The 26,089-nt window shown below is 51.5% G+C and overlaps 3 protein-coding genes across 7 annotated transcripts; 1 reads left to right on the forward strand and 2 right to left on the reverse strand.

Moving 5' to 3' along the window:
* Nucleotides 1–2,306: 2,306 nt before the first annotated feature.
* On the reverse strand, nucleotides 2,307–5,394 carry Tnnc2 (troponin C2, fast skeletal type). The gene is made up of 6 exons (XM_048349521.1): nucleotides 5,310–5,394; nucleotides 3,686–3,737; nucleotides 3,386–3,529; nucleotides 3,085–3,199; nucleotides 2,796–2,932; nucleotides 2,307–2,455 (listed from the first exon to the last, which is right to left on the reverse strand). The coding sequence occupies exons 1-6, from the start codon at nucleotides 5,310–5,312 to the stop codon at nucleotides 2,424–2,426; spliced, it is 483 nt and encodes a 160-aa protein (XP_048205478.1). The 5' UTR covers nucleotides 5,313–5,394; the 3' UTR covers nucleotides 2,307–2,423.
* Nucleotides 5,395–9,722: 4,328 nt separating this feature from the next.
* Nucleotides 9,723–16,679, forward strand: Snx21 (sorting nexin family member 21). Of its 5 annotated transcripts, none has more exons than XM_048349510.1 (3): nucleotides 9,723–10,332; nucleotides 10,760–10,917; nucleotides 15,619–16,679. In XM_048349510.1, exons 1-3 carry the CDS (start codon nucleotides 10,041–10,043, stop codon nucleotides 16,291–16,293), a joined length of 1,125 nt encoding a protein of 374 aa, XP_048205467.1. In that variant the 5' UTR covers nucleotides 9,723–10,040; the 3' UTR covers nucleotides 16,294–16,679. The 5 variants fall into 5 exon arrangements, with proteins under 5 accessions (XP_048205467.1, XP_048205471.1, XP_048205468.1 ...); XM_048349514.1 differs by having other exon boundaries at nucleotides 10,760–10,910; nucleotides 15,619–15,780; XM_048349511.1 differs by lacking the exon at nucleotides 9,723–10,332 and adding an exon at nucleotides 15,457–15,467 and having other exon boundaries at nucleotides 10,762–10,910.
* On the reverse strand, nucleotides 16,679–25,899 carry Acot8 (acyl-CoA thioesterase 8). Its single transcript, XM_048349518.1, has 6 exons — nucleotides 25,709–25,899; nucleotides 24,244–24,380; nucleotides 21,144–21,369; nucleotides 19,983–20,140; nucleotides 18,865–19,059; nucleotides 16,679–16,891 (listed from the first exon to the last, which is right to left on the reverse strand). Exons 1-6 carry the CDS (start codon nucleotides 25,837–25,839, stop codon nucleotides 16,773–16,775), a joined length of 966 nt encoding a protein of 321 aa, XP_048205475.1. The 5' UTR covers nucleotides 25,840–25,899; the 3' UTR covers nucleotides 16,679–16,772.
* Nucleotides 25,900–26,089: the final 190 nt, after the last annotated feature.

A 26,089-nucleotide genomic window follows, 5' to 3' on the forward strand; every position in this document is an offset into this window, starting at 1 on the left:
AAAGAAGACTCAGGTCACCCTACAGCAGGCCCAGGCTGTGGGGGAACAACTAGGGAAACGCTTCCCCTTCCCCCCCCAACCCTCAATACTGAGCCCTGAGCCTGCTTCAACAATCCCTTCTTGGGCTGCAGTCCCCACTGCCCCTTGGACCAGCTTTGCACGGGGGAGGGGGGGAGAAGCCACTAGGAAGAGCAGGATGGGGCCAGGGCTCCACTCAGGTCCTGCAGGAAGCAGAGCACCTAAGTGTGCTTCAACACCCACTTATGTCTGTCTTGGCACAATCTGGGCTGCTCTGCCAGCAGCCCACCTCAGAGAAGGAAAAGGGGTGGTAGGGGCTTTCAAGACCCTCTCACAAGCCCCTCCCATTAGGCCACGCCCCCTCTCCTTTGTCCTAAGCTACCCACCAAGCAATCGCTTGTGAAAAGACCTGGAAATGTACTGTCTGGGATTGGAACATGGGTGTTTCTGTTTAAAGTGGGCTCTCAAGCCGGGTGCAGGTGACTCACACCTGTAATCCTAGCCACTCAGGAAGCTGAGAGCTGAGGATTCCGGTTCAAAGCCAGCCTGGGCAAAACGAAGTGGCACTGTGGCTCAATGTGGTAGAGCACTAGCCTTGAGCAAAAGAGCTCCAGGGGGGGCTGGGAATAGGGCCTAGTGGTAAAGTGCTTGCCTCATATACATGAAGCCCTGGGTTCGATTCATCAGCACCACATATATAGAAAGAGCTAGAAAGTGGTGCTGTGGCTCAAGTGGCAGAGTGCTAGCCTTGAGCAAAAAGAAGCCAAGGACAATGCTCAGGCCCTGAGTCCAAGCGCCAGGACTGGCAAAGAAAAGAAAGAAAGTAGCAGGGTAGCAGGTTCCCTAGTGGCTCATGCCTGTAGTCCTAGCAACTATGGAAGTTGAGATTTGAAGATCACAGTTCAAAGCCAACCCCAGTAGGAAAATCTGTGAGACTTTTATCTCCAATTAAACCCTCAAAAGCTAGAAGTGGAGGTGTGGTTCAAGTGGCAGAGCACTAGCTTTGAACAAAAAGAGCCCAGGGACAGTGTCCAGGCCTAGAGTTCAAACCCCAGGACTAGTGGTAGAGTGTATATCTATCCTGTGTGAATATAGACCTATCCTGTGTGAGTAGAGTGTATATCCTGTGTGAGGTCCTAGGTATGATCCTGGCTAACATATTATTAAACATCTATACAGTGTGAAGCACTTTGCACACACAAACTCATTCTTCAAACCGTACATGCTATCATTATCCTCAGATGAAGAAACAGACACAGAATGGTTGGATTTGTCTGATGCAGTCAGTGAGGATGCAGACTCCTACAGCCTGATAATGCTTAGAGATGGTGTTGTGACCCGACTCCCTCACCTTCACCCCACACTGCCTTGTATGGGGAGAGATGTCGGAGCCTGAACCCTGAAGGGGCAGGGATCAGGAGATGGTTGTCTGAGCCAACCCTTGTGGATTAAAGAGTTTACCGGGCCTCAAAGAAAAGAGAGGGCATTCTAGGGAGAGAAAAATGCATGTCTAAAGAATGGCGGGCTTGGGCTGGGGATATGGCCTAGTGGCAAGAGAGCTTGCCTAGTATACATGAGGCCCTGGGTTCGATTCCCCAGCACCACATATACAGAAAACAGCCAGAAGTGGCGCTGTGGCTCAAGTGGCAGAGTGCTAGCCTTGAGCAAAAAGAAGCCAGGGACAGTGCTCAGGCCCTGAGTCCAAGGCCCAGGACTGGCCAAAAAAAAAGAACGGCGGGCTTGTTAATACGCTCAGCGTCCATACCAAGAATGGGCTGTGAGAAGAGTGGAAGGAAATTGGCTTTGGGATATTCTAGAGGGGAGGGAGAGCCTTGACTTTCCACAGGGCAGTGGCCGGATCAGATTTCAAACTTCATTTTAGTGAGATCCTGCTATTGGCTCTTGGCAGCGCAGTGGAAGGAGATAGAGACCCGGAGGGCAGGGGAGGCAGCATTCTAGGGTGGAGATGATGGGCTCAAAGCCAAGAGGGCGTCCTCACCCCACCCGCAGCCCCAGGCAGCCAGGGGGAGGGCGTTGGCTCGTTGGCTCTCGCGGACTCTGCTCCAAGCCTCGGCCGCCTCCCTCCTCCAGTACCAGTTGCAATCGCCCGGCATCTGCCGGGCTGCCCATGCCCAGTGTCCGCTGTCACCAGCCGGCCGCGAACCCGCCGAGCACTACGCCTGGGGCTCCCGGCCTGGCTCCCTCTGAATCCTGCTGCTCTAGACCGCTTCTGCCCAGACCCTGGGGGTCGCCCTGCCCACGGCCAGTCCTCACATCACTCAGGCCTCCAGCTTTGCAATATTGGCTTTTATTCCTTTCAGATGCAGGGCCCAAGGGGCCTGGCCTCTCCCACGGGGCGGGGGCGGAGCTGCCTACGCCCCAGGACCTTGACCAGCCAGTTTCTTTTACTGCACGCCCTCCATCATCTTCAGGAACTCTGCAAGCAAGGAGAGGGATGGGGTCAGCGGCCCACTCGGGACGCCAAGACCCCCTAGGCCCCTAGCCAGGCTTCCCAGCACGCAAAGGAGCGCCTGGCCAGTTCTTTTACGAGCACCAGGCAGCCCGAGGTGAGCCTGGAACTTGAACCGGCCCCGCCCGCCAGGGCCACGACCCTGCCCACCCAGGCTCCGCCCACCAAAGCCCCGCCCACACGCCCAGGGTACATTCCGGCCCCGCCCCCGTCAACCAGGCCACGCCCCCACGCCCAAGGCACATCCCGGCCCCGCCCTGTCGTCCGGGCCCCGCCCCCACGCTGCTGCCCCGCCCCCAGCGCTCACCGTCAAAGTCGATGCGGCCGTCATTGTTCTTGTCTCCATCTTTCATCAGGGATTCGATCTCCTCCTCCGTCACGTGCTCCCCAGACGCCCTGAAAATCTCAGCCAGCTCCTCGGCGTCGATGTAGCCATCTGCGTTCCTTTGGGTCCGAGAGATGGAGCCGAGCACAGCGGCCCGATGAGCGGCCTCGCCCCACGCCCCCGGAACCTCTCCCCTCCCGGCAGTCTGCCTCCATCGGCGCCCCCCCCCCCCACTCCCCGCCCCGTCCGGGCCACCTGTCCCCCGGCGCACCTGTCGAAGATGCGGAAGCACTCGGCCAGCTCCTCCTCGCTCTTTCCCTTCGCGTCCTCTTTCATCTGCCTCACCATCATGACCAAGAACTCCTCGAAGTCGATGGTGCCGCTGCCTGGCCGGGAAGGAGGGGGGTGGGCAGGCGGTGATCGAGCAGACCCCGTGACAGGTCCGCCGACCCCATGCCGGGCCCACCCAACCCCCCCAGCGGACCCCATGCCGGGCCCACCCAACACCCCCCCCAACGGACCCCATGCCGGGCCCGCCCACCACCCGCTGCCTTGGAGTGCCACCCGCTCACCATCTTCATCCACCTCCTCAATGATGGCATCCAGCTCTTCCTTGGTGGGTGTCTGGCCCAGCATTCTCATCACAGTGCCCAACTCTTTGACGCTGATGTCCCCACCACCATCAGCATCAAACATGTCAAAGGCGGCCTTGAACTCTGCCAGGAGGGAGAGACAGGGAGAGCTGAGGGGAGGCCCACTGGACTTGCAGGTCCGCCAAGCTCCTCCCGGTCCTGCTCTGGTACCAGAAGGTTCTCCAGGACCTCTCTACTGATACCCAGCCGTAGGATCCCATCCCATCCTCCCGCTCTCACCAGCGATCATCTCCTCGCTGAGGTAGGACCGGGCCTCGGCCTGCTGGTCCGTCTGCAGAAGACAGAGAGAGTCAGAGAGCAGAAAGGACAGCCCCCCCTAGCACAGATTCTCCTGTCTACCTCGTTCACCCCACCTTTCTAGGAGGGGCCCCTGGGTCCTTCCAAAGAACAAATCCATACTTGGCACACCATCAAAGTGCGCCCACTGCACCCAAGCCCAGGCGGAGGACAAGAGAAGGGACAAATCATGCCCAAAGTCTCACATGCACTGGAGGCCACGTAAGAGATCCCTCCCCCCCCCCCCCAGTGACCCTAGACAAGTCACTTAATAGTTTCATCTGTTCAGGGAAAAGATGGAATTGTGGATGTAACATATCAGCACCATTGCAATGTGATTCCCCAATTTTCCTTAGCTCTTCTTTGTTTGGCTTTTTTGGTTGTTGTTTTGTGCTTGTGCTTGGGTTTAAAACCGCATGCTCTTTAGCTTTTTCAGGCAAGCTGGCTCTCTACAACTTGAGCCATACCTCCACTAGTGGCTTTTATTTTGTACCAGACCTTAGGCTTGAACTCAGGACCTAGGCTCTGTCCCTAAGCTTTTGTGCTCAAGGTGAGTGCCCTACCACTTGAGCCACAGCTCCACTTCGTGCATTGGGGTGGTTAATTGGAGATAAGAGTCTCACAGATTCATCTGCCCAGGCTGGCTTCGAACTAGGATCCTCAGATTCTAGTTTCATGACAGGCATGAGCCTCTGGGTGCTCAGCCTTTCTCTAGGTTTTAATGGTACCTGGTACCATAATAGTTGCTGAGATGGAGATTTTTCTTTTAAGGCTCTTTCTTCTTCCCATTCTGTCACTCGAGTAAATACCTCTCATGCTGGGCAGAATATCATGGGACTTTGGTGTGAAAAAATAAGATTTCTCTGGGGGTTTCCAGGTCACTTCCATCTGGGTCAGGGGCCTGAAACAGGCTGCTGATGAGGAAGGAGATGTCCAAGGAGTTCTTGAGCCAGCTGGCCCTGGCCCTCACCCTTCTCCCCTCCCCCTCCCCATGCCCAGTGCCAGGAGGGTAGGCTATTTTTAGTAGGGAATGGGCAAGAACAGCTGGCCTCCTGGGTCCAGTTACTCCTTGAAATGAAGTGGGCAAATGGGTATTGGAAGAAAATGACAGCCCCAAATGAGAACCCTTCGGAGGCAGCTGGGGTCGTTCTAACTCTCTGCTACCACCGTTCCTTCCTGTCACCAGCAAGACTCCAGGATTTCTGAAGCTGAACTGACTCTCATGTGCCAGCCAAGGTGCTTTTCCCACTGCTTTCTGGGTGACTCTATCCAGCTCTTACAGCCCTCATCTCTGCAATGAAGGAGACAAGCTCAGGATTCACACACACCACAGCTCTGTATGGCATTGCTCCAAGACTCAGAAGATAGCCAGGATGAGCCCCTGGAACATTCCAGCTCTCCCAATCCAAGAGAAGTCATGACCAGCCTTTCCCCATTTCTCCAGGAAATCCAAGTTTCAAGAACCCTCATATTCAACCTCCACACATCTAAGAGGCCCAGATCTGGACTGAAAGGGGCCCAGAAGTACTCCTACAAGCCCAGGACTGATGTCCCTTCGTGTCCTTACCATGGTTGCTGGTCGCTGGGTCTCCTCTGCTGTAGATCACCTTCTCTGCACTCCACCACCCCCAAAGATGCCCTGGCCCACTTCTGCCCCAGGGATTTGTAGGGGCATCCTCTCCTCCCACTTCCCTGCTCCCCAGGGCTGGATACCCTAACCAATCAGATCGTGGGGTCAGCAAGCCCCGCCCTTCCCAGGGTCCTAGCCCATTACCTAATTTAGCCAAGGGCCCTTGCAGGGAAATTCAAGCCTCTGAGCAGGTGGCTGACCATGACGTCCTAGATTCTTATGAGCAGGGCCTGCCCTGCTCTGCCTCCTTGGAAAGTCTTCCCCGCCCCCCTTGGAAAGCACATTTGCTCCAAAGATGGGTCAGAATAGTGACAAATGAGGTAGTGTGATAGAATGGGAAGAGCACAGGGCTCTGAGTTCAAAATTCAAAAATGGAGTCCTGCTTCTATGAGCTGTGTGACGATGGACAGGTGAATCAGCTCGGAGCCTCCATTTCTCATTTTCTGTGAGAGGAAAATAGTCATAACCTCCCCTACAGAGAAACCACAGCAAAGGGGAGCCGGGCATAAGTCACCTAGCCTGTGCCAGGTGGATGGAGCTGGTACATGGTAAGGGGACTGTCTTGACTTCAAACATGGTAAGGGATAGGGGACAGAGGTGGTAGTGACAGCTAGACATGCTATATGAACTTTTATAACATGCATGCTCTTCAGTATGCTAACCACATGACCTCATGTGGGACACAACCTATGAGGTGACAACTATTATTATCCTCATTTGGCTGGGTAGCTTGATACATCATAAAAGTCTATAGGAATGCTAGTGGTTCTAGTCAGTTAGTTTTGAGTCTTGCTACATTGATCAAGTTGGCCTTGAACTTTTTCTTTCTTTTCCTTCCTCCCTCCCTCCCTCCCTCCCTCCCTTCCTTCCTTCCTTCCTTCCTTTTTTTTTTTTCTTTTGGTGCTGGTACTGGAGCTTGAGCTTATGGCCTCAGGCTCTCACTTGGCTTTTCGCCTCCAGGGTTGTCACCCTACTATTTGAGTCACACTTCCACTTCTGAAATTTTTTATGGTTAACTGGAGATAAGGGTCTCTCAAATTTGTCTGTCTGGTCTGGCTTTGAATCTTGGTCCTCAGATTTCAGCCTCCCAAGTAGCTAGGATTACAGGCATGGGATACCAGCACCTTGCTGGCCTTGAATTTCTTGGTTCTAGTAATCTTCCTGCCTCAATCTCCTAAGCATCTGGGACTACAGACACCTATCATCCTTACTGGCTTTTGTTGATTCTTATTACTCTTCACTGAGAAGTCAAGACAGACAAGAAGTGGCGCTGTAAAGCCTTGAGCAAAAGAAGCTCAGGGATAGTGCCCAGACCCTGAGTTCAAACCCCAGGACTGACAAAAAAATAATAATAACCAGCAAAATTGGGGCTGGAAGTGTGGTTCAAGTGGTAGAGTGCCAGAAGCAAGCATGAGGCCCTGAATTGAAGCCTCAGTACCACAGAGTGGGGTGTGCATTTGGAGGAGAAACAGGTATTGCAAACAAAGATTCTTCTCTCAAATTACCAGGCCCCAGAGAGAGGGATTCCCTTGGGGTGGTGGTGCAGGAGCAGGTTCTTTGAGTAATAAAGGAATAACTGGCCCCTTCCTGGAGCTCACCAAAGAAATCCAGCAGATCTGAGCTAGTCCTCTGGAGGGCAATGATCCAGAACAGATCTAGACTTCATCAGGTCTAGGCCGGGCAGCAGGAAATAGACAAGGCTCATGGACAGTGGCTAAGTCAACAGAAAGAGTACTGAGAATGGATGGCAGGGTGTAGGGCCAGAGAAGTGGGGGCTGGACATGAGGAGGATAGATGGACAGTGACAACTGGGCTGTTCCCTTCCCTATATATAGACATTCCCAAGGAGAGCTCGATGTAGCATGCTGGGCTAAATAAGCCCGCCCCTAGCCAGGCATAGGACCAAAGGAGGATACTCAGGAAAGTCCAGTTTGGACAGCAAACACTGGAGCCACTTGATCCCTCTGGAACAGAAGGTATGGAACGCTCAGCAATCACCATTCATTTATTTGTTCTTATGGTTATTCAGAGAAGTAAATAAGAGCCATCTCCTTAGTGCACCCATGCCTTTCCAATCTCACTCCCTTTCTCTCGCTACCTCATGTGCTACTCTGCTCTGGTCAGGCTTCAATCCTGCTAGTGACACTACCAATACCGATACTACCGATTACGAACCCCCGGGACTTTGTACATTCTGATTTTTTTTTCCTGCCAGTTACTGCCATCTTCTCTCTCTTCATCAGCCTACTTCCCTGTCACATTATTCAATTTCAGGTCACTTCCTCCAGGACCTCTCCTCCCCTCTAGCCAGGCTAGGGGGGTCCAAGGCACTCTCTAACAGTGACAGTTCCTCATTTTTTTAAATCACAGAATGTGCCTTGCAACTTATTCTTTGTGACCCTCCCCCCTACCCCCAACCAGAGTCATTTCTTGTTCAACAACACACTTCCCTGAACTCAGCACGTGGCACTTAGCAAGTGTGTAATAAATACTGCATTTGGTTCCGGCAGAAGGAGAAACGTTCTAATGGTCACTGAACAATCATGGGACCAGGCCAATAATGAACATCCTGTCACTGAGTGTATACAAAGAGGAGAACCACCACCATCTCTTGATAAGGCTGTAGGAAAAGCCCATGTAGAGTCTAAGAACGATGTGGAGGTGTAGAAAGCCAGGTGCCGATGCCTCACCTGTAATCCTGGCTACTCAGGAGGCTGAGACATGAAGATCATGATTTGAAACCAGCCAGGGCAAAAAAGTCCATGGAGCTGTAGCTCAAATGGTAGAGCATTAGCCGTGAGCACAAGAGCTCACGGACAGCCCCCAAGCCCTGAGTTCAAGCAAAATTTGAAACCCTTCCCCTCACTAGGCCTTAGTCTATCTCACAGGGGGGTGATACGCAAACTTTTGTTTTGAGGTAAGGTTTCACTGTGTAGTCCTAGTTGGCCTGGAACTTGCTATCCTCCTGTTCCTGCCTCATAGAGCAGGCCAGGGCCACCACATTCAGCTTGATACACCAGATTTCTGAAGGACTCTCCTGCTGGATGCCTGTGATTTTATGAACATGGGCTATTCATCCAGACTTGTGAGACAGACACCAATTAGACAACGACTGGTGAATGAAGTGCCTTGTCACATCAGTAGCAGATTCTGTTCTGCTAGGACTAATCTCTAGGCCTTCAGATAGGAAGTGGTATTGGGGGGGGGGGGGAATGTAGGTCCTGGGGCTTGAACACAGGGCGGGGATGCTGTCTCAAAGCTCTTGTAACTCAAGGCTCTTGATTTACCACAGCTCCACTTCCAGATTTGGAGGGTAATTAATTGGAGATAAGAGTCACATGGAATTTCCTGCCCAGGCTGGCTCTGACCTGGATTCTGATCCTCAGGCCTCAGCCTTGAGTAGCTAGGATTACAGGTGTGAGTCATCAATGCCTGGTTTGACCCACCAGTTTAGCCTTCAAGAGGAACTACTGAGATTATACCTCCAGACGTGTGGGAAAAGAGCAGTCAAGATTCCATTCTCAGAAACATCTGGCAAACTCTATGACGTTGGAGAAGAAACTCAGTCTCCCCTTGTTCCTACTTCCCGTGAATGAGGCTCAAGTGACTTATGGAAGAAAGTCTGTCAACAGTACATTGCAAAAGCAACAATAGGGCTGGGGATATGGCCTAGTGGCAAGAGTGCTTGCCTCGTATACATGAGGCCCTGGGTTTGATTCCTCAGCACCACATATACAGAAAATGGCCAGAAGTGGCGCTGTGGCTCAAGTGGCAGAGTGCTAGCCTTGAGCAAAAAAGAAGCTAGGGACAGTGCTCAGGCCCTGAGTTCACGGCCTAGGACTGGCCAAAAAAAAAAAACACACACACACACACACAAAGGCAACAATAATCATTCCGTAATTGTCCATTTCTTTCCTCTGCCCCTGCTGGTCAGGCAATGGACTAGGTTCTGAGGAGAGCTGAAGAATTGTTTTTCCTGTTTTGCTTGAGAAATCCTAGGCTCAGCGAGGCCAGATTCCAGGTCAGATTCCAACCGCCTTCTGGCTGTGATGTTTCCTGAGAGAACCGGGCCTGGGCTGTCTCATAATTACATTGTGGAGTGACAGCGCGAGAGGGAAACTGCGGGGCACAGACCGAGGCCGTCCTGTGGCTCCGGGAAGGGTAGAAGGATCCTCGGAGGATACAGGCCCAGTCGGATCCGAGGTCCGCCAGCAGGAGGCCGGGCCCCCGCAGGCGAACCCACGGGTTCCCAGCTCCCAGCCGCAGCGAGGATCCCGGGATTCTGGGCGGCGCCGGGTTTGGGGCGTGATCTGTGCTGGGGGCGTGGTCGGGGCGGGGCGGCGGCAGGAAGTGGCCCGAGCTTGGCGTCCTAGGTTGCCGGCCTCGGTGAGCCGCGGGGAATCCAGAGCGGGACCCCCGGATCCGTGGCACCTCTGCATGCACCCCGGGACGCTGGAGGTAGAGGCGCGTGTGGGCCAGGGGGAGCCCAGGGTGGCGTCCCGGCCCCTCCTAGGCAGGACGTGGCCGGAGGCGGAGTGACCCGGGAGCCGCCGCCCGCCGGGTCGCCCCGGGAGGCTGGGGGCGTGGCCTGTCCTAGCCCCTCCCACCAGGCCCGGCCCCGCCCCCGGTCCTCGGCGGGCCGGGGGCCGCGCGCTCCCCGCGGGTGCCATGGCCTCGCGGCTCCTGCACCGACTGCGGCACGCCCTGGCCAGCGACGGCCCCGGGGAGGCGGCGGCGGCGGCGGCGGCGGCCGTGGCCCCCGAGGCCGAGCCGTTCCCCGAGAGCTCCGAGCTGGAGGACGACGACGCTGAGGGCCTGTCCTCCCGCCTCAGCGGCACCCTCAGCTTCACCAGCGCCGAGGACGACGACGAAGACAGCGGCGAGGACGACGACGGCGGCGGCGGCGAAGCCAGCCCCGACTCGCCGAGCCCCGGGGACGCGGCGTTGGGAGAGGACGCAGGCGAGTGCGGGAGGCGGAGACGCGAGTCCCGGGGCTTGGCGGGGCCTCCGCCCCGGCCGCGTTCCCGGAGCATCCCGGGCGCTCGGAGCGGATCCACCTGGGACTCCGGCTCCACTTTAGGCGCCTGTCCGCAGCCACTCTTGGCCATGTGACCTTGAGGTGGCCACTAAACCCCTCCGAGCCAAGTTTCCCCTTCCATCAGATGGGAGAAGTCACTCGATCCCAAAGAGTTTCTGTGGGGTGCAAGTGGCAAGAATGTACTAGCGATGTTTTGCAGGGGGGAGCGATCTACTCTGCCAGGCAAGGCAGGGTGATCCTCAAGTCCCTGTCCTGTAAAATGGAGGCGGCGCCTACCTCACTTGGATGAATGAGGTCACGGCATTGACCCTTAGGCCCCTTGGTCTGACTTGGTCATGTGCTTGTGCAGAGCGGAGCCCCCCACCCGATGGGCAGCGGGGCGGTCAGCTCCTGGCCCGGCAGCTGCAAGATTTCTGGAAGAAGTCCCGCAATACCCTGGTACCCCAGAGGCTGCTCTTCGAGGTGACCAGTGCTAATGTGGTCAAGGACCCTCCCTCCAAGTACGTGGTGAGTGAGGTTCTCGGAACCCCTGGGCTGTGAATCAAGAAGTCTGGCTTCGTGGGGGTTCTGGCTGTGTGGTTATAAAGGGTTGCCCTGTTTAACAGATGGGAAAACTGAGGCTAGAAAGGGAATGTAACTTGAGCAAGTCCTAAGTGAAGAGACTCAGTAAGGTGGAGATTAAGGAAGGCTCTGCTTGCTTGGTATGTGTGCTATCTCCCCCCCACCCCACACACACCCCTTGCAGACGGTAGCTTGAGACAGACTTGAAACCCGGTAGCCTGGGTTCGTGGATAAGGAAACACACCTTGAATCCAGAGTCACCTTGCTTCCCATCCTTCTTTGTTCCACTTTCACCCTTCTTTGGGCAGGTTTTGTAACTTTGATTCCCCACCCCCCCTTCCTTGTGGGAGCAATGGAGCAATGCAGAGGATCACAGTAAGAGTTAAATGAGACCCTGAGCGCCGGGTTCAATACAATGGTAGCTAAACGGGTTCAGCATCCTTGATCTGAAACGCTCCAAAAATCCAAAACTTTTTGAGTGCTGACATGATGTCACAAGTGGAAAATTACACACCTAATCTTAAGTGATGAGCAGCACTGTGTTGGCACACTGAAAATATTTATAAAGCTTGGGGTTCTCCAGTGGTAGAGTGCTTGCCTAGAATTTTCAAAGCCCAAGTTAGGCAGTTGTGCGTGTACGTGCGCACACACAAACACACGAACTATCTTTAGGCTATGTGTGTAAGGTACCTATGAAATATAAGTTTACTTATTTTTTGCCAGTCCTGGGCCTTGAACTCAGGGCCTGAGCACTGTCCCCTGGCTTCTTTTTGCTCCAGGTAGCACTCTGCCACTTGAGCCACAGCACCCATTCTGGCTTTTTCTATATATGTTGTGCTGGGGAATCGAACCCAGGGCTTCATGTATATGAAGCAAGCACTCCCCACTAGGCCATATTCCCAGCCCTGAAATATAAATTTAGACTTGGCTCCCATCCCTACTATTCTCTACACACACACACGCACGTGCAAAGATTCCAAAAATCTGAAACACTTGTGATATCAAGCATTTTTTATAAGGAATACTGACTTCTATATTTATTTAATAATATTAATATTTAACAAAATATTTAATATTAAGTTTGTAGGTACTGAGGTTTGAACTCAGGGCCTCAAGCTTGCTAAGCAGGCCCCTACACTTGAGTCACACTTCCAGCCCTATTATTATTTAACTTTAGATTGGAAATGTCAGGTAGCTAGTGCCTGCTGTAGCCTCCTTGTAACCCAGGTGAATACATTCTTAGACAACCTCCATATGGAATAATTCTGTCCTGAGGACTAGACCTAGGAGTTTTGGTAAGGGTGAAAAGCAGTGTGGGAAGGGCCTCAGTTCCCTCTTTTCCTTGCCATGGAGGGGAGAGGTTAGTGTGGAGAATGAAGTCAGCCAAGACCTGCTCCTCGCCAGGCCCGAAATGGAGCAGAGTTGGCTGGTCTTGGCTGTGGCAGCTCCTGCTCTCCTTTCTATCCTCCTCATGCCCTCTTCCTCTTCTGACTCAGCACAAAGGGGACCAGGAGCCCCATCTCCCATTCAGGCCTCTCTACCCCTTTCTGGTGCTGTTACTAACAAGGGCCACACCCATGGGGTGACTGCTCCAATTTGAGCAGGATCCAGGAGTGTGTGTGTGTGTGTGTGTGTGTGTGTGTGTATGTGCATGTTCATGGGTGTACACATGTGCTCTAGAACAAACCCAGGTCCTCATTTATGCTAAGTGCATGCTCACTGAGCTATATTCCAGCCTCTAATGATCCAGTCTTGAGTGACAAAGGTCCCAGATCTGGGTGGGGAAGGACAAGGACACCAAGGATCAGTCACCAAAGAATGTTTTGATGGAAGGAAGGAATGGAGGTGGTTCTAGGTATTCAGATGGGAAGGGAATGACCAGGAAGAGCAGGATGACCAACTATGCCCTGGCCTGTGTCTGGAGAAGTCACCTCCTCTGTACAGTGGGCACCCTGCAACTCCATGTGATTTCTTAGAAGGGGGCATGGGGTATTATTATTATTTTGTGTGTGTGCTGGTACTGGGACTTTATTTTTTTATTTCTTTATTTTTTGGCCAGTCCTGGGCCTTGGACTCCGGGCCTGAGCACGGTCCCTGGCTTCTTCCCGCTCAAGGCTAGCATTCTGCCACTTGAGCCACAGCGCCGCTTCTGGCCATTTTCTGTATATGTGGTGCTGGGGAATCGAACCTAGGGCCTCGTGTATCGGAGGCAGGCACTCTTGCCACTAGGCTATATCCCCAGCCCGGTACTGGGACTTTAACTCAGGGCCTCATGTTCTCACTTGACTTTTTTACTCAAAGCTGACACTCTACCACTTGGCCACACCTCTACTTCTGAGCACAGGTTTTTGATTCAGATCTTCGGCAAGCCTCTTTATACCACTTCCCTCTCTTTGAGCCTGCTTCCTTAGTTGACTCACAGAGCCAAGGACAACTTTCTTGTAGTCCTGTTGTGATGGGTAAATAATAGAAGAAAAGTGCCTGGCACTTCATGAGGCACAGAGTACTTGCTCAAGTAATGGAACAGTCGTCATAATGGTCTATCTTGGTGGTACACTGCAAGGACCAAGTGAAATAATGCATATGAAATGGTCTTTGTAAGTCGAGCATGGCAGTACATGCCAACAATCCCAATACTTGAGAGGCTAAAGTAGGATCATTGAGTTCAAGGCCAGCCTGGGCTAAAGAGTGAGATCCTGGAGGAAAAAAAAAAAAAAAAAGGCAAAAAAAACCTAACTGGGCACCAGTGGTTCATACCTGTAATCCTAGCTACTCAGGACGCTGAGATCTGAGGATTGTGGTTCAAAGCCAGGCCAGACAGGAAAGCCTGTGAGACTCTTATTTCCAACTGACCATCAGAAAACTGTCAGTGGCACTGTGGCTTAGGTGGTAGAGCACTAGCCAGGAGCTGAAGAGCTCGGGGACAGCACCCAGGCTGAGAGTTCAAGCCCCATGACCAACCAATAAATAAATAAATACATCTAAATATCTAGGTAGTTATTGCAGGGTACATCCTGCAGAAAATTGCTTCCCTGAATATTAATAAATATCAAAAAAGAAAGAAAAGGTTTACAGTTAATATAATTGGAAAATGCAGAGTTAAGTAAGTATAAGTTTCCTTAAAATGTACACTGTGGAATGGAAACCCTTTTGTATTATTTAAATTTAAAAAAACACTAAAAATAACAAGTAAATGAATAAAATTGAATAAAATGTATACTGTGAAAACAGGTATGGTGGCACATGCCTGTAATCTTAGCACTGGAGATGCTAAGGCAGGAGATTGCAAGTTCAAAGCCAGCTTCAGCTATATAGTGAGACCCTATCTTAAAACAAAAACACCTACACAAAATATACAGTGAACCTCCAAAAGAAGAACTAGGTCCTCCTAGAGGACCAGAAGTGGCTAGGAGATTGGCAGTTTGACAGGTTCACAGAATAACTTGTGGGGGGAAAAAAAAAAGATCTGGGTTTAGTGGTAGGATCCCTTTAATATGTACTTCCTGGCTGCTTCCATTTTAAAGCTGCTGGCCCAGCCCTAATCCTCATCAGACCTGATTAACCCCAAGCGAGGCTCTCAGGCCTGGAGGGGAGCTTAGAGGGTCATCTAGTCCAGTGTTTCCCAGAGGAACAGTGCCCAGTACGGGCACACGTGTGCACACACACTAACACACTGAGAGCTTCTCAGTTTACAATCAGAAAGTTGTTGTTTTTTTGGCCAGTCCTAGGGCTTGGACTCAGGGCCTGAGCACTGTCCCTGGCTTCTTTTTGCTCAAGGCTAGCACTCTGCCACTTGAGTCCCAGCGCCACTTCTGACTTTTCCTGTTTACGTTGTTACTGAGGAATCAAACCCAGGGCTTCATGCATGCAAGGCAAGCATTCTACCACTAAGCCATATTCCCAGCCCTCAGAAAGATTTTTTAAAAAGAAGACAGACAGTCGTACAGGCACAGTGGTACATGCCAGTATTCTCAGCGAGAGGTTGAGACAGGAGTTTGCTTGAGCCTAGGAGTTTGAGACCAACCTAGGTAACATAAAGAGACCCTATCTCAATAAAAATAAAAATAAATAGGAGAATCACCTCTTGTCCCTGATATAGTATACTCCAGTATGTACAACCTAAAATACCTCAGGTACCACTTGTACTTGTCCCACACTTGAGTACAGTGACCTGATCCACTATTTCTTTCATTAAAATTAAAGACAGACAGAAGGGAGACAGAGTGAAGTCATGGTTACTGCAGTTGGGAGTATCAGAAGACCTGCCCTCTGCTCGGGTCTGGAATAATCTCACCAGCCATGTCAGAGATCCAGGAGGTCAGTCAGGGCTTCAGCTCATCCCTGGATTTCCTGGACTGTCAGAACTAACTGCCCTGTGGGAAGGGAGAACTTCCCAGAAGGGCCATGAGGGGCCGCAGCCCCCAACATTGAAGCTCACCTCTGTCTTTCTTTCCCTCCTGCTGCCTTGGGCCTGGGTCAATTCAGACAAGCCTCAGGTAAGATGGGAGTGAGCCCCAAGACCACTGCCCCAACAACTTCCACCCAGGGGAAGGGAAGAAGTGGGGGAGCAGAGCTGGGGAGGGGAGGCAGGGAGGAGAGGGGCCTGTGGACAGTTTGTCACGGACACCCACCCACCCTTCCCTGCAGCTCTACACCCTCGCCGTGATGGGCCCTGGGCAGTCAGATCGCCAGCCAGCCCAGATAGCTCGCCGCTACTCTGACTTTGAGCGACTGTATCGAAACCTACAGCGGCAGTTCCGGGGCCCCATGGCTGCCATCTCCTTCCCCCGTAAGCGCCTGCGCCGGAATTTCACTGCAGAGACCATTGCCCGCCGTAGCCGAGCCTTTGAGCAGTTTTTAGGCCACCTGCAGGCAGTGCCTGAGTTACGCCACGCCCCTGACCTGCAAGACTTCTTCGTGCTGCCTGAGCTGCGGCGGGCACAGAGCCTCACCTGTACTGGCCTCTACCGCGAGGCTCTGGCTCTCTGGGCCAATGCCTGGCAGCTTCAGACCCAGCTGGACACCCCCTTTGGCCTAGACCGCCCCCTGCTGACCCTGGCTGGGCTGGCTGTGTGCCACCAGGAGCTGGAGGACCCTGCAGAGGCGCGGACATTCTGTGAGAAGGCCTTGCAGCTGCTGGGGGACAAGACCCCCCATCCTTTCCTGGCACCCTTTCTAGAAGCCCACATCCGGCTCTCCTGGCGCCTGGGCCTGGATAAACGCCAGTCAGAGGCACAGCTCCAGGCCCTGCAGGAGGCAGGCCTCACCCCTACTCCACCCCCCAGCCTCAAGGAGCTGCTCATCAAGGAGGTGCTGGACTAATCCTCACCAAGTTTACCCTGCAGGGTGAGGGCTGGCCCAGAATTAAGGGAGGGAGCACCGGTGAAGACACAGGGAGCCGCTAAGGAGGATGCTTCTGGGGGGCTCTCCCCAAGATTTTACCTTGAGAATTTGCAGCAAATGAGGAAACTTTCTTCTGTTGAGCCACGTTCAGGATGAGCTGTAGGTAGAGCTGCCCACGGGTATGAGGAAGAAGTCTAACAAAGCTTCTTCAGCCTGGGGCTACAGCCCAGGGCCAGCAGGACCAGTGTTTCCTCATCCGTGGGCCTCCAAAACAGCAAGGCAGCCATGATAAACAGCCAGAGACTGCTGCTGGCATCCTGGAGTTGGCTGCACTTGTGGCCTAGAGAATTAAAGGCTAGCCTCTCAGTGGTATCAGTCTCTTTATTGGATGTGAGGGGCAGGAGGTCCAGCCCTGGAGAAGGAAGGTCTTTGAAGCCCCAGGTCAAGCTGATGCCCTGTTATAGTTTGCTCTCTGAGACTCGGGGCTTGACTCGGATCACACCCTCCTGGGCACAGGACACAGCCAGGACTCCATCGCGACGCCATAGCCGCCCGTGGACCAGCCCCCGAGAGCCATCTGTGGGCAAGGAAAAGGGTGAGAATGGTACTTTGCTTCAGCACAGCCAAATGTGCTTTCTGCAAATGTTTTGGCCCAGGGCAGGGCTGTCCCCACACGTGGACATACTGAATGCACCAAGTGTCCCTTTATGAGCCTCTCATGGACTGTCAGGGGGGCACTGCTCCTGTGAGAACCCCAGGGACAGTTCAAAAGCACTTTCATTTGTCTGCTGACTTTCTCAAAAGGAATGCAGACGGAGGAGCTCTTAAACAGTCTCCATAATTTGGCCAAGCAGAGTACTGCACTTCTGAGCACCTGTGTTAGAAATCCCATCAATTTCTTTTACATTAAACCAGGCCAAATCCTTCAGGCTGGTAATTCCTGAATGCTGCCACCCCTGTTCCACCAAAGGAAAGGAGAGGCTTGGGGAGGACCTGGCCGTGACGTCCGGCCTCCCCTCCCTCTCCACATACAGGCCTTTTCTCCTTTGCTGGCTTTGGGCCTGAGTTTGAAGTTCATAAAAAGAACTGCTGCTTTTCCTAGAGACAGGAGCCAAATGAAGTTGGCTTCATTTGTTGTCCTATTTTCCCAACAATGACACCAAAGTCCAGAAGTTCAACAACTTGGCCGCAAGGATGGGACCCAACCTGATCCCAGGTATCCTACTTTCAAGGTTGTTAATTTTGTACTATGTTCCTACTGATGCTTCAGGGTATTCTTGCCCTGATTATGAAGAGTTCTTTAAGTTTTGTCCCTATTTTAGAAAGTTGGGGTTCTAAAGCTAAATGTTGCTTAATAAGCTTCTATCCTGTATAATTCTATAATATCCAAAGGCATGAGTTCTAGCAACTAAAGAGGCTAAGATCTGAACATCTAGTGCAGAGCTATCTCAGGCAGACAAATTCAATCACATAACGAAGAACGATCAAGAAGCAAGGTGGCTCACACCTATAATCCTAGCTAATTGGGAGGCTGAGATCTAAGGAAAGTCCACAAGACTCTTATCTCCAATAAACTACTCAGAGAAGGTCAGAAGTGACACTATAGCTCAAGTGGTAGAGCATTAGCCTTGAACACAAAGAGGCTCAAGGAAAGCACCCAGGCCCTGAGTTCAAGCCCCAGGACTAGCAAAAAACAAATAAGCAAAAACAAGAGTGCAAGGCCCAGAGTTCAAGCTTTGAAACCAGTATACATGCAGAAAAGACTGTTCAAGGGGAAGGGCCTTAGGAAAATGTTGAGCTCCTTGACACCTGGTCATGTAATCTGCAGAATCATTTAGGGAGTTTCTTGGACCTCACTCAAGACTTGCTGGGTCAAAATTGGGGATGAAAGGGGAACCCTGGTGGCTGACACCTGGAACCCTCCCTAGCTCCTCAGGAAACTGAGATCTGAGGGTCACAGTTCGACACCAGCTAGGCAGGAAAGTCTATGAAACTTATCTCCAATTAACCAGCAAAAAGCCAAAAGTAGAGCTGTGGCTGAAATGGTTAAGAGTACCAGACTTCAGTGAAAACTCAAAGGGACAGTGCACAGGCCCTGACTGAGTTCAAGCCCCAGTACTGGAACAACAACAACAACAAAAAGACTCTTAGGGATGAAACTGAATCTTGTGATTTGTTTTTAAAAAGTTCCTTCAAGTCACAGTCTGATAGATTATCAGATTTAGATTCTACTGCTCTAATTTAATGACTTGTTTGGATAGAGAAACTGAGGTTCAGAGGGGTGAAAGGATTTGTCTGAGTTCATACAGAAAATCTGAAGTTTTTGGGGAGTGGAATTGCATCTCTGATACCAAGTGAATAAATTTCCATCATTTATAAAAAGCAAGAAATGCGAGCCTCACACCTCTGTCCTTGAGCCTGGGGGGGTGGGTGGCGCAGAGAGGAAATGACTCACAACACCCCCAGGAAGTAGAGGATGCAGCATCACCTAGGAAAACAGGCTCCCTACCCTGCCCCCAAAGCCAGTATCCCACATGGCCCCACACTTACCAGCCCAGGGGCTCTCGCACTCATAGAGCATCCAGTGGTCAGCTCGGAAGGGGGCATGAAACCACATGGAGTGATCCAGCGAGACCATGAAGTTCACTTTATACTTCCACTGGTGGGGCAGCAGCGCAGTGCCCAAGAAGGCATAGTCCGAGATATAGGCAGCCACACAGCAGTGCATCTTGATGTCGCCTTCCCCTGTAACAGGTCCCCCCCATCATTTCAGGAGCTTTGTTCACAGGATGGGGGGAAGAGACTGGGGAGATAAAGACTGCAGTGCATAGGTGTGCAAATTGGTCACTGCGGGGGGGGGGGGGGGGCTTTAGCCCCAATGTGTACCCATATGTGTGAAGACAAAGTAGGTGGGCCAGGCGCTGTGGCTCACACCTGTTATCCTAGCAACTGAGGAGACTGAGACCTGAGGATTGTAGTTTGAAGCCAGGAAACTCCATGAGACTCTTCAATTAACCACCAAAAAGCTAAGTTCAGGGACAACACTCAGGCCCTTGGTTCAAGCCCCAGCACTTGCAAAAAATAAAAAAGATGTAGGAGAAGGAAGGAATGAGAACTAAAATCTTATCTTTCAGCTGCTGGTGGCTCACACCTGTAATCCTACCTGTTCTGGAGGCTGGGCTGAAAGGATCATGGTTCAAAGCCAGCCCTAGAAAGAAAGTCCTTGAGACTTTTATCTCTAATTAACCACCAGAAAACCAGTAGTAGATCTGTGGCTCAAAGGTGGTATAGAACTCAGGGACAGGGTCCAAGCCCTGAATTCAAGCCCCACAACTACCACCACCACCACCAGTAGCAACAACAGCAAAAACTCCAGTCTTCCCAAGCCCCTAGCTGGGTCCTGGAAGGCACATCCTATTTGTCCAAAGGCACCTTATGGCTAACAGCAGACCTGAATAAGAACTTCAGTGAGGTGTTTTGCCTTCTAGAAAGATCCTACACTGACATCAGAGTCACATTCCATTCTCCTCATGCAAACAAAGTGCTATGAGCCCTAGTGAGACTGAGCCAGATTAGGAAACAGGCCCAGAGAGGGCAAGTAATGCGTTCAAGACCACAGAGGGCAAATGAGTGGCAGGCCCGGATCTCCAAAGAATGAGTCCTCTTACCAATATAGCCCCGGGCTCGCACCCAGAACATCTGTTTGGGCTCAATCCTCTGCATCTGGTCTACAGTGGGTGGGTTCACTGGCTTGATCTCAATGGGCACGTCCAGGGCAGCAATTCGGTTCAGCCCTACTCGGTACTTATCTCCAAGGTTAGGGTCCCTGAAAGTAAAGGGGAGAGAGACAAGGGGGCCCTGGAGAAAGAGAGCTGCTCATCTGTGTCACCCCTTCTGAACCCCCTTATTCTTCCACAAGTACTTCTGACTGACCCCCAAACTGATCCCTTATGTGGCATGCACTTCTTCAGCCATTTGGCCTTGTGAAAGTTAATCATCTCTGAGTTTATTTTTCCGTCCACAAAATGTGCATAATGATAACTTATGTCATAGCATAGATGAAAAAAGAGATGCACCTGTTAAACCAACATCACACAGGATTACAGGCGCCAACCCCTAGTGCCCAGCTTCCTGGAGAGTCCCTCTTTTTTTTTTTTTTTGGCCAATCTGGGGTCTTGAACTCGGGGCCTGGGCACTGTCCCTAAGCTTCTTCTGCTCAAGGCTAACACTCTACCACTGGAGCCACAGCACCACTTCCTGCTTTTTCAGTGTATGTGCTACTGAGGAATGGAATCCAGGACATCATGCATGCTAGGCAAGCACTCTACCACTAAGCCACATTCCTAGCCATCTGTGAGACTTTTATCTCCAGTTAAGCCAAAAGTGGAAGTGTGGCTTAAGTGGTAAAGCACCAGCTTTGAGAGAAAAAGCTAAGTGAAAGAGCCAGGCCCTGTATTGGCACATATATACAAGACTACTAAGGTCTCTAAGGTCCACTAACAAGTATGGAGTTTGAAAACACTAGCCTAGGCCAGGCACCAGTGGCTCATGCCTCTAATCCTAGCTACTGAGGAAGCTGAGATCTGAGGATCACAGTTCAAAGCCAGCCAAGGCAGGAAAAGTCTATAAGGCTCTTATCTCCAGTTAACTACCAAAAAGCAAGAAGTAGAGCTGTGGCTCAAATGGTAAAGCACTGGCTTTGAGGGGGGAAAAAACACCCAACACACCTCAGGAAGAGCACCCAGTCCCTGAGTTCAAGTCCCAGAACCAACACATTCACATACACACACAAACAAAAAAACACTTCCTGAAGCCTCCAGGTTTCTTACCTTAAATACTTGTTAATAAGGGCCTCGTGGTCTAGCAGCTCTTCCGGAGGGGACACAGCGGGCATGGAGAACTGGTGCTTTAGGGGGCTGGGCTGGAGTCTCTGGAAGGAGGCCTGGCAGATGAAGATAGGTTTGCCATGCTGTATGGCCTTCACAGAACGCACGGAGAAGCTGGCCCCTGACCGTGTCCGCTCCACCTGGTATAGCACTGGCACCTTTGGGTCCCCTGCAGTGGGCACAGTGAAATGCTGAGCCTGAGTAAGGTGCACAGGTCCTATCATTCTCACAATGGCCAGAAAACATGTTAGCTCTACTTGTCCACTCCATTTCTTCTTGCAAGCTAAGGACCTATGTCTTAGCAACCTAACATGCAGATGCTGTGGACACAAAGAGAACACCAGATCTTGTCATCAGACTGCTCCTAGTGCAGGAGACACTCCCCTCTGTCAGTCACTAGTGCAGAACAGCAGGGACCTTGTCAGATTCCTAGCGTTCAAATCCTGGTTCTACCACTTAGCAGCTGTGTGAGCCGGGGAAAGTCACTTAACATCTCTGAGCATCCTATGCATTTGTAAACGGTGATCATCATATGCTTGCGAACTTCACAGGGTCTTGAGTTCATAGTTATAAAGTATTTAGAACAACAAGTGACATATGAGAAGTACTCTACAATTGTTAATACTCTTGGCTTTTTTTTTTTTTTTTTTTGAGACGGTTGTCCAGGTTGGTCTCAAACTCCTAGGCTCAAGCAATCCTGCCTCAGCCTCCCAAGTGGCTGGGACCATTGGTATGCACCACCATGCCCAGTTACTCCAATCTTTTGTCTTGTTCCATCCATGCCTACAATCTGTGTGTGTCTGTATCTGTGTGCTGGTACTGGCACCCTTGCTTAGCTTTTTCTGCTCAAGGCTGGTGCTCAACCACTTGAGCCACAGCTCTACTTCTGGAGCTAGTTAGTTGGAGATAAGAGTTTCACAGGTTTTCCTACCTGTGCTAGCTTCATAATCCTCAGATCTCAGCCTCCTAAGTAGCTAGGATTACAGGTGTGAGCCACCAGCACCTAGCTTCAAAAGACATCTTGTATATGATTTTCAACTTCCATGTAAAAGAAAGATGTCTAGGAAGGCAATGCCTCTGTTGAAATCCACATTGAGAACATACCAGACCCTAGGCTAACTCAGCAGGAATAAATACTGCTGTCTGGATTGCTTGGGTGACTGCTACTGGATATTACCAAAAGGGGACTCTACTCAGAACAGGACCTTCTCGAGGTGAGAGGAATTCTAGGACAGACAGCCCAATGCATAGGGAAATGCTATCTCCAAAAGAGGTGGGAGGTCTTGTTTGTTTTTGGCTTTTGAGGCAGCATTTTCCTATGTGGCCTAGGCTAGCCTCAAATTTAAGGTCTTCTTGCCTCTGCCCCCCAATTGCTAGAATTAACAGGCATGCACCACCATACCAGCTTTCAAAAAACAATGATAGTTGGCATTTATAGAAAACAACAACATTCCATACCTTGGACATTCCACCCCAGAGCTAAGTACATTCTTTAGTAAAAATATTAGCTGAAACTCAAAACTGTCTGGCGCCAGTAGTTCATGCTTGTAATCTTAGCTACTCAGGAGGCTAAGATCTGAGGATGATGGCTCAAATCCAGACCAAGCAGTCAAATCCAAGGCATTATCTCTAATTAACCAGCAGAGTGTCAAGCTAGAGGCTTGGCTGAAGTGGGAGCATGCCAGCCACTAGCAAAAAAGCCTAGTGAGAACAAAGTCTGAGCCCGGGGTGAAGGGGGTGTGGCTCAGGTGGTAGAACACTTGCCTAATCCTCAGTGAAGAGAGAGAGAGAATGTCCCATTAAAATGTCTCTGGACAGGTCTTGATTTTTTTCCCCCCAGACTTGTATGCTACACAGTCTACCTCAAAGCCCAAGTGCAGAGTTTACAGCAGTCCTCTGGGGTTCTAGTGTCTATATGTATTCCATAAAATTTCATACGTGGTACTATAAGGCATATTAAAAAAATGAAGGTCAGGGCTGGGGATATGGCCTAGTGGCAAGAGTGCTTGCTTCATATACATGAGGCCCTGGGTTCGATTCCCCAGCACCACATATACAGAAAATGGCCAGAAGTGGCGCTGTGGCTCAAGTGGCAGAGTGCTAGCCTTGAGCAAGAAGAAGCCAGGGACAGTGCTCAGGCCCTGAGTCCAAGCCCCAGGACTGGCCAAAAAAAAAAAAAAAAATGAAGGTCAGGTGCCAGTGGCTCACATCTGTAATCCTAGCTACTTGAGAAGCCAAGATTTAAGGATCTCGGTTCAAAGCCAGCCTCAGCAGGAAGTTTATCTCCAATAAACAACTCAAAAAAAAAAGCCCAAAGTGGAGATGTGGCTCAAGTGGTAGAGTACAAGTTTTGAGCACCAATAAAAAAAAAAAAAAGAGGGGAGGGGGCTGTGGTGTGACTTAGTGGTAGAGTGCTTGCCTAGCAATTATCCCTAGAGGGGCTGAGAATGTCCCTAGCAGGCATGAAGCCCCGGGTTCGATTCCTCAGTACCACATAAACAGAAAAGGCCAGAAGTGGAGCTGTGGCTCAAGTGGTAGGGTGCTAGCCTTGAGCGAAAGAAACTTAGAGATTGTGGCCAGGCCCTGGGTTCAAACCCAGGACTAGAAAAGAGAGAGAGAGAGAACAAGCCAGTGTGATAGTGCACCCTTGTAATACCAGCCTTTGGGAGGCTGAGGCAAGAGGATCTGGAGCTTGAGGGAAGTATGGGCTATATAGAACCTGACTCCCCCACCACCACCAAAAAAAAACCCAAAAACAATAAAAGGCCCACCAGGAGCAGAGAAACAACAGTTCTGTGTCATTAAGAGCCAGAGAAGGAGAACCAGTGAGCCTCAGTGGATGTGAGGTATGAGGCTCTTTGTGGACTCCAGACCTTGTCCCACCCTAGGCACCTCTTAGGAAACTGTCTCTCTGCCCCCCTCTGCCCTCCCTCCTGATTCTTCTCCTCTCTTCCTCTTTCTCTTTATAGTCAGCCCCAAAGCCAGTGACAACTAGGCCACCAGGGCTGGGTTGAAGACGAGGAGCCAGAGTGCCAGGGTTTACCTGCCCGAACAAAGTAGCAGTGCAGGGAGTGGACGTGGACGTCTTCACACACAGACTTGGCAGCAGCCACCAGGGCCTGGCCCACGATCTGACCCCCAAAGAGCCGCTGGGTGGTGGGTACCCAGTAATGCCTTCCTCTGTGGGGAGAGGATGAAAGTGGGAAAGACTTGAGGGCCGCTCCAGATTCTAGGCAATGAGCCTCTCGTGCAGGATGCCTTAACCTAATTGGGGCTTGGAATCCAGAGAATCTGGTGAAAGCCTCAGACTCTGTCCCCAGACACATATCCATACATCGCTCTGCATAAAACTTCATAGCCTTTGGAAACACCCAAGCCCTTCTGTGGACTTTAATTGAGGATAATGATGTAATTCCCTTATTTTCAACTCTGAGAGATGGAATCAGAGATGGTAAGTGGCTGAGCGGGTTCATATAGCTTAAACATTACCAATCATGAATTGCTTCTGAGCCTTTTGACCTCAAGTTCAATGTCTCCTTTGCTCCCCCAAACCAAGGTATGCCAGAAGCCTTTCAAGGCCTTAAATAGACCAAGATGAACCCCAATAGTGAACTGAGGGTAGACCATAATAAGACCCATCATCAGCCTCTAACTATGACATCATTTCTTCCAAACACTGACTTCAGAGTTAGAAGTGCTCACAGACACCAAATCTATAAAGCCGTGAACTTTTGCACAGATGAGGAAACTTGCCTGACTCAGAGGTGAAAAGGTTTGCCCAGGGCCAGCAAGTGAAGAGAGCTTGCCCACTGAGTCCAACACTCAACTTGAGCTCATCGTTTTCATAGGCACACTGCAAATACCAACTTCCCCACCTCATACCTCCAACACACCCCAAGAAGTTAAAAACTCCCCAAGTAGAAAGAAAAGAGATGAAGTAAGATTGCTTCTAACCAAGTCAGAGGGGAAGCATGGGGGAAGGGGGGTGTCTGTGATTAAACACCTGCTTAATCGCCAATTTCAGGGAGCCTGGGAAGTAAAGAGGCCTCAAGATGAGAATGACCAGGAGCCACCAAATGGGTGTGTGTGTGTGTGTGTGTGTGTGTGTAGGGGCGGGGTGTGAGAGGAAAAGGACAGTGAGTTTGCAGGCAGCTGTGCATCCATTTGTGTGTGTGTGTGTGTGTGTGTGTGTGTGTGTGTAGGGGAGGGGTGTGAGAGGAAAAGGACAGTGAGTTTGCAGGCAGCTGTGCATCCGTTTTACACCGGATCAGCTGTGTGCCCTTGGGCACACCACGGCCCTCTCGGGGTTGGTTCTGCCACAGGCTGGGAAGAGAGTATCTCTGGTGACCCCTGTGCCCAAATCGCCGGGCCCTCCCCCGGCACAGCAAGGACATCTGCCAGGCTCACAATCTCCCCTAACTGCATTGACGCTTGCCCCTGTCCCAGGCGCTGGGGGCCTCAGTCCTGGTCCTAGAGGAAGGCTGTGTGGGACAGGTGAGGACAGCTACCTGAACAGGTCCTCGTCCAGCGGCTCCAGGTTGAGCACGCTGGTGACCAGGACGCTACGGAGGTCCTCGGAGGGGTCGTCGCCGCCGCCGCCGCCGCCCGGCTTCTCCTCCCGGGACTTCGGGGATGACATCGTGACTGACCCCCGCAGCCGGCCGACGACACCACGGTCAGACAGACGTCCGAGGACCAATTCCTAACCCAGGCGCTGCGGGCAGATTACCTTAGTAGCCGGAAGTCCGCACAGGTACCGGCGAGTGAGCTTCGGGCTGTGATTGGCTAGTGCGCCTGTGATTGGCTAGTGCTCCTGTGATTGGCTAGTACAAAATGGGCGTGGCTCTCCTTATACTTGCGATTGGAAACAACGAGTGCCGCTCTGAGAG

The sequence above is a fragment of the Perognathus longimembris genome, chromosome 6 (genome assembly GCF_023159225.1).
Source record: "Perognathus longimembris pacificus isolate PPM17 chromosome 6, ASM2315922v1, whole genome shotgun sequence".
Taxonomy (NCBI): domain Eukaryota; kingdom Metazoa; phylum Chordata; class Mammalia; order Rodentia; family Heteromyidae; genus Perognathus; species Perognathus longimembris.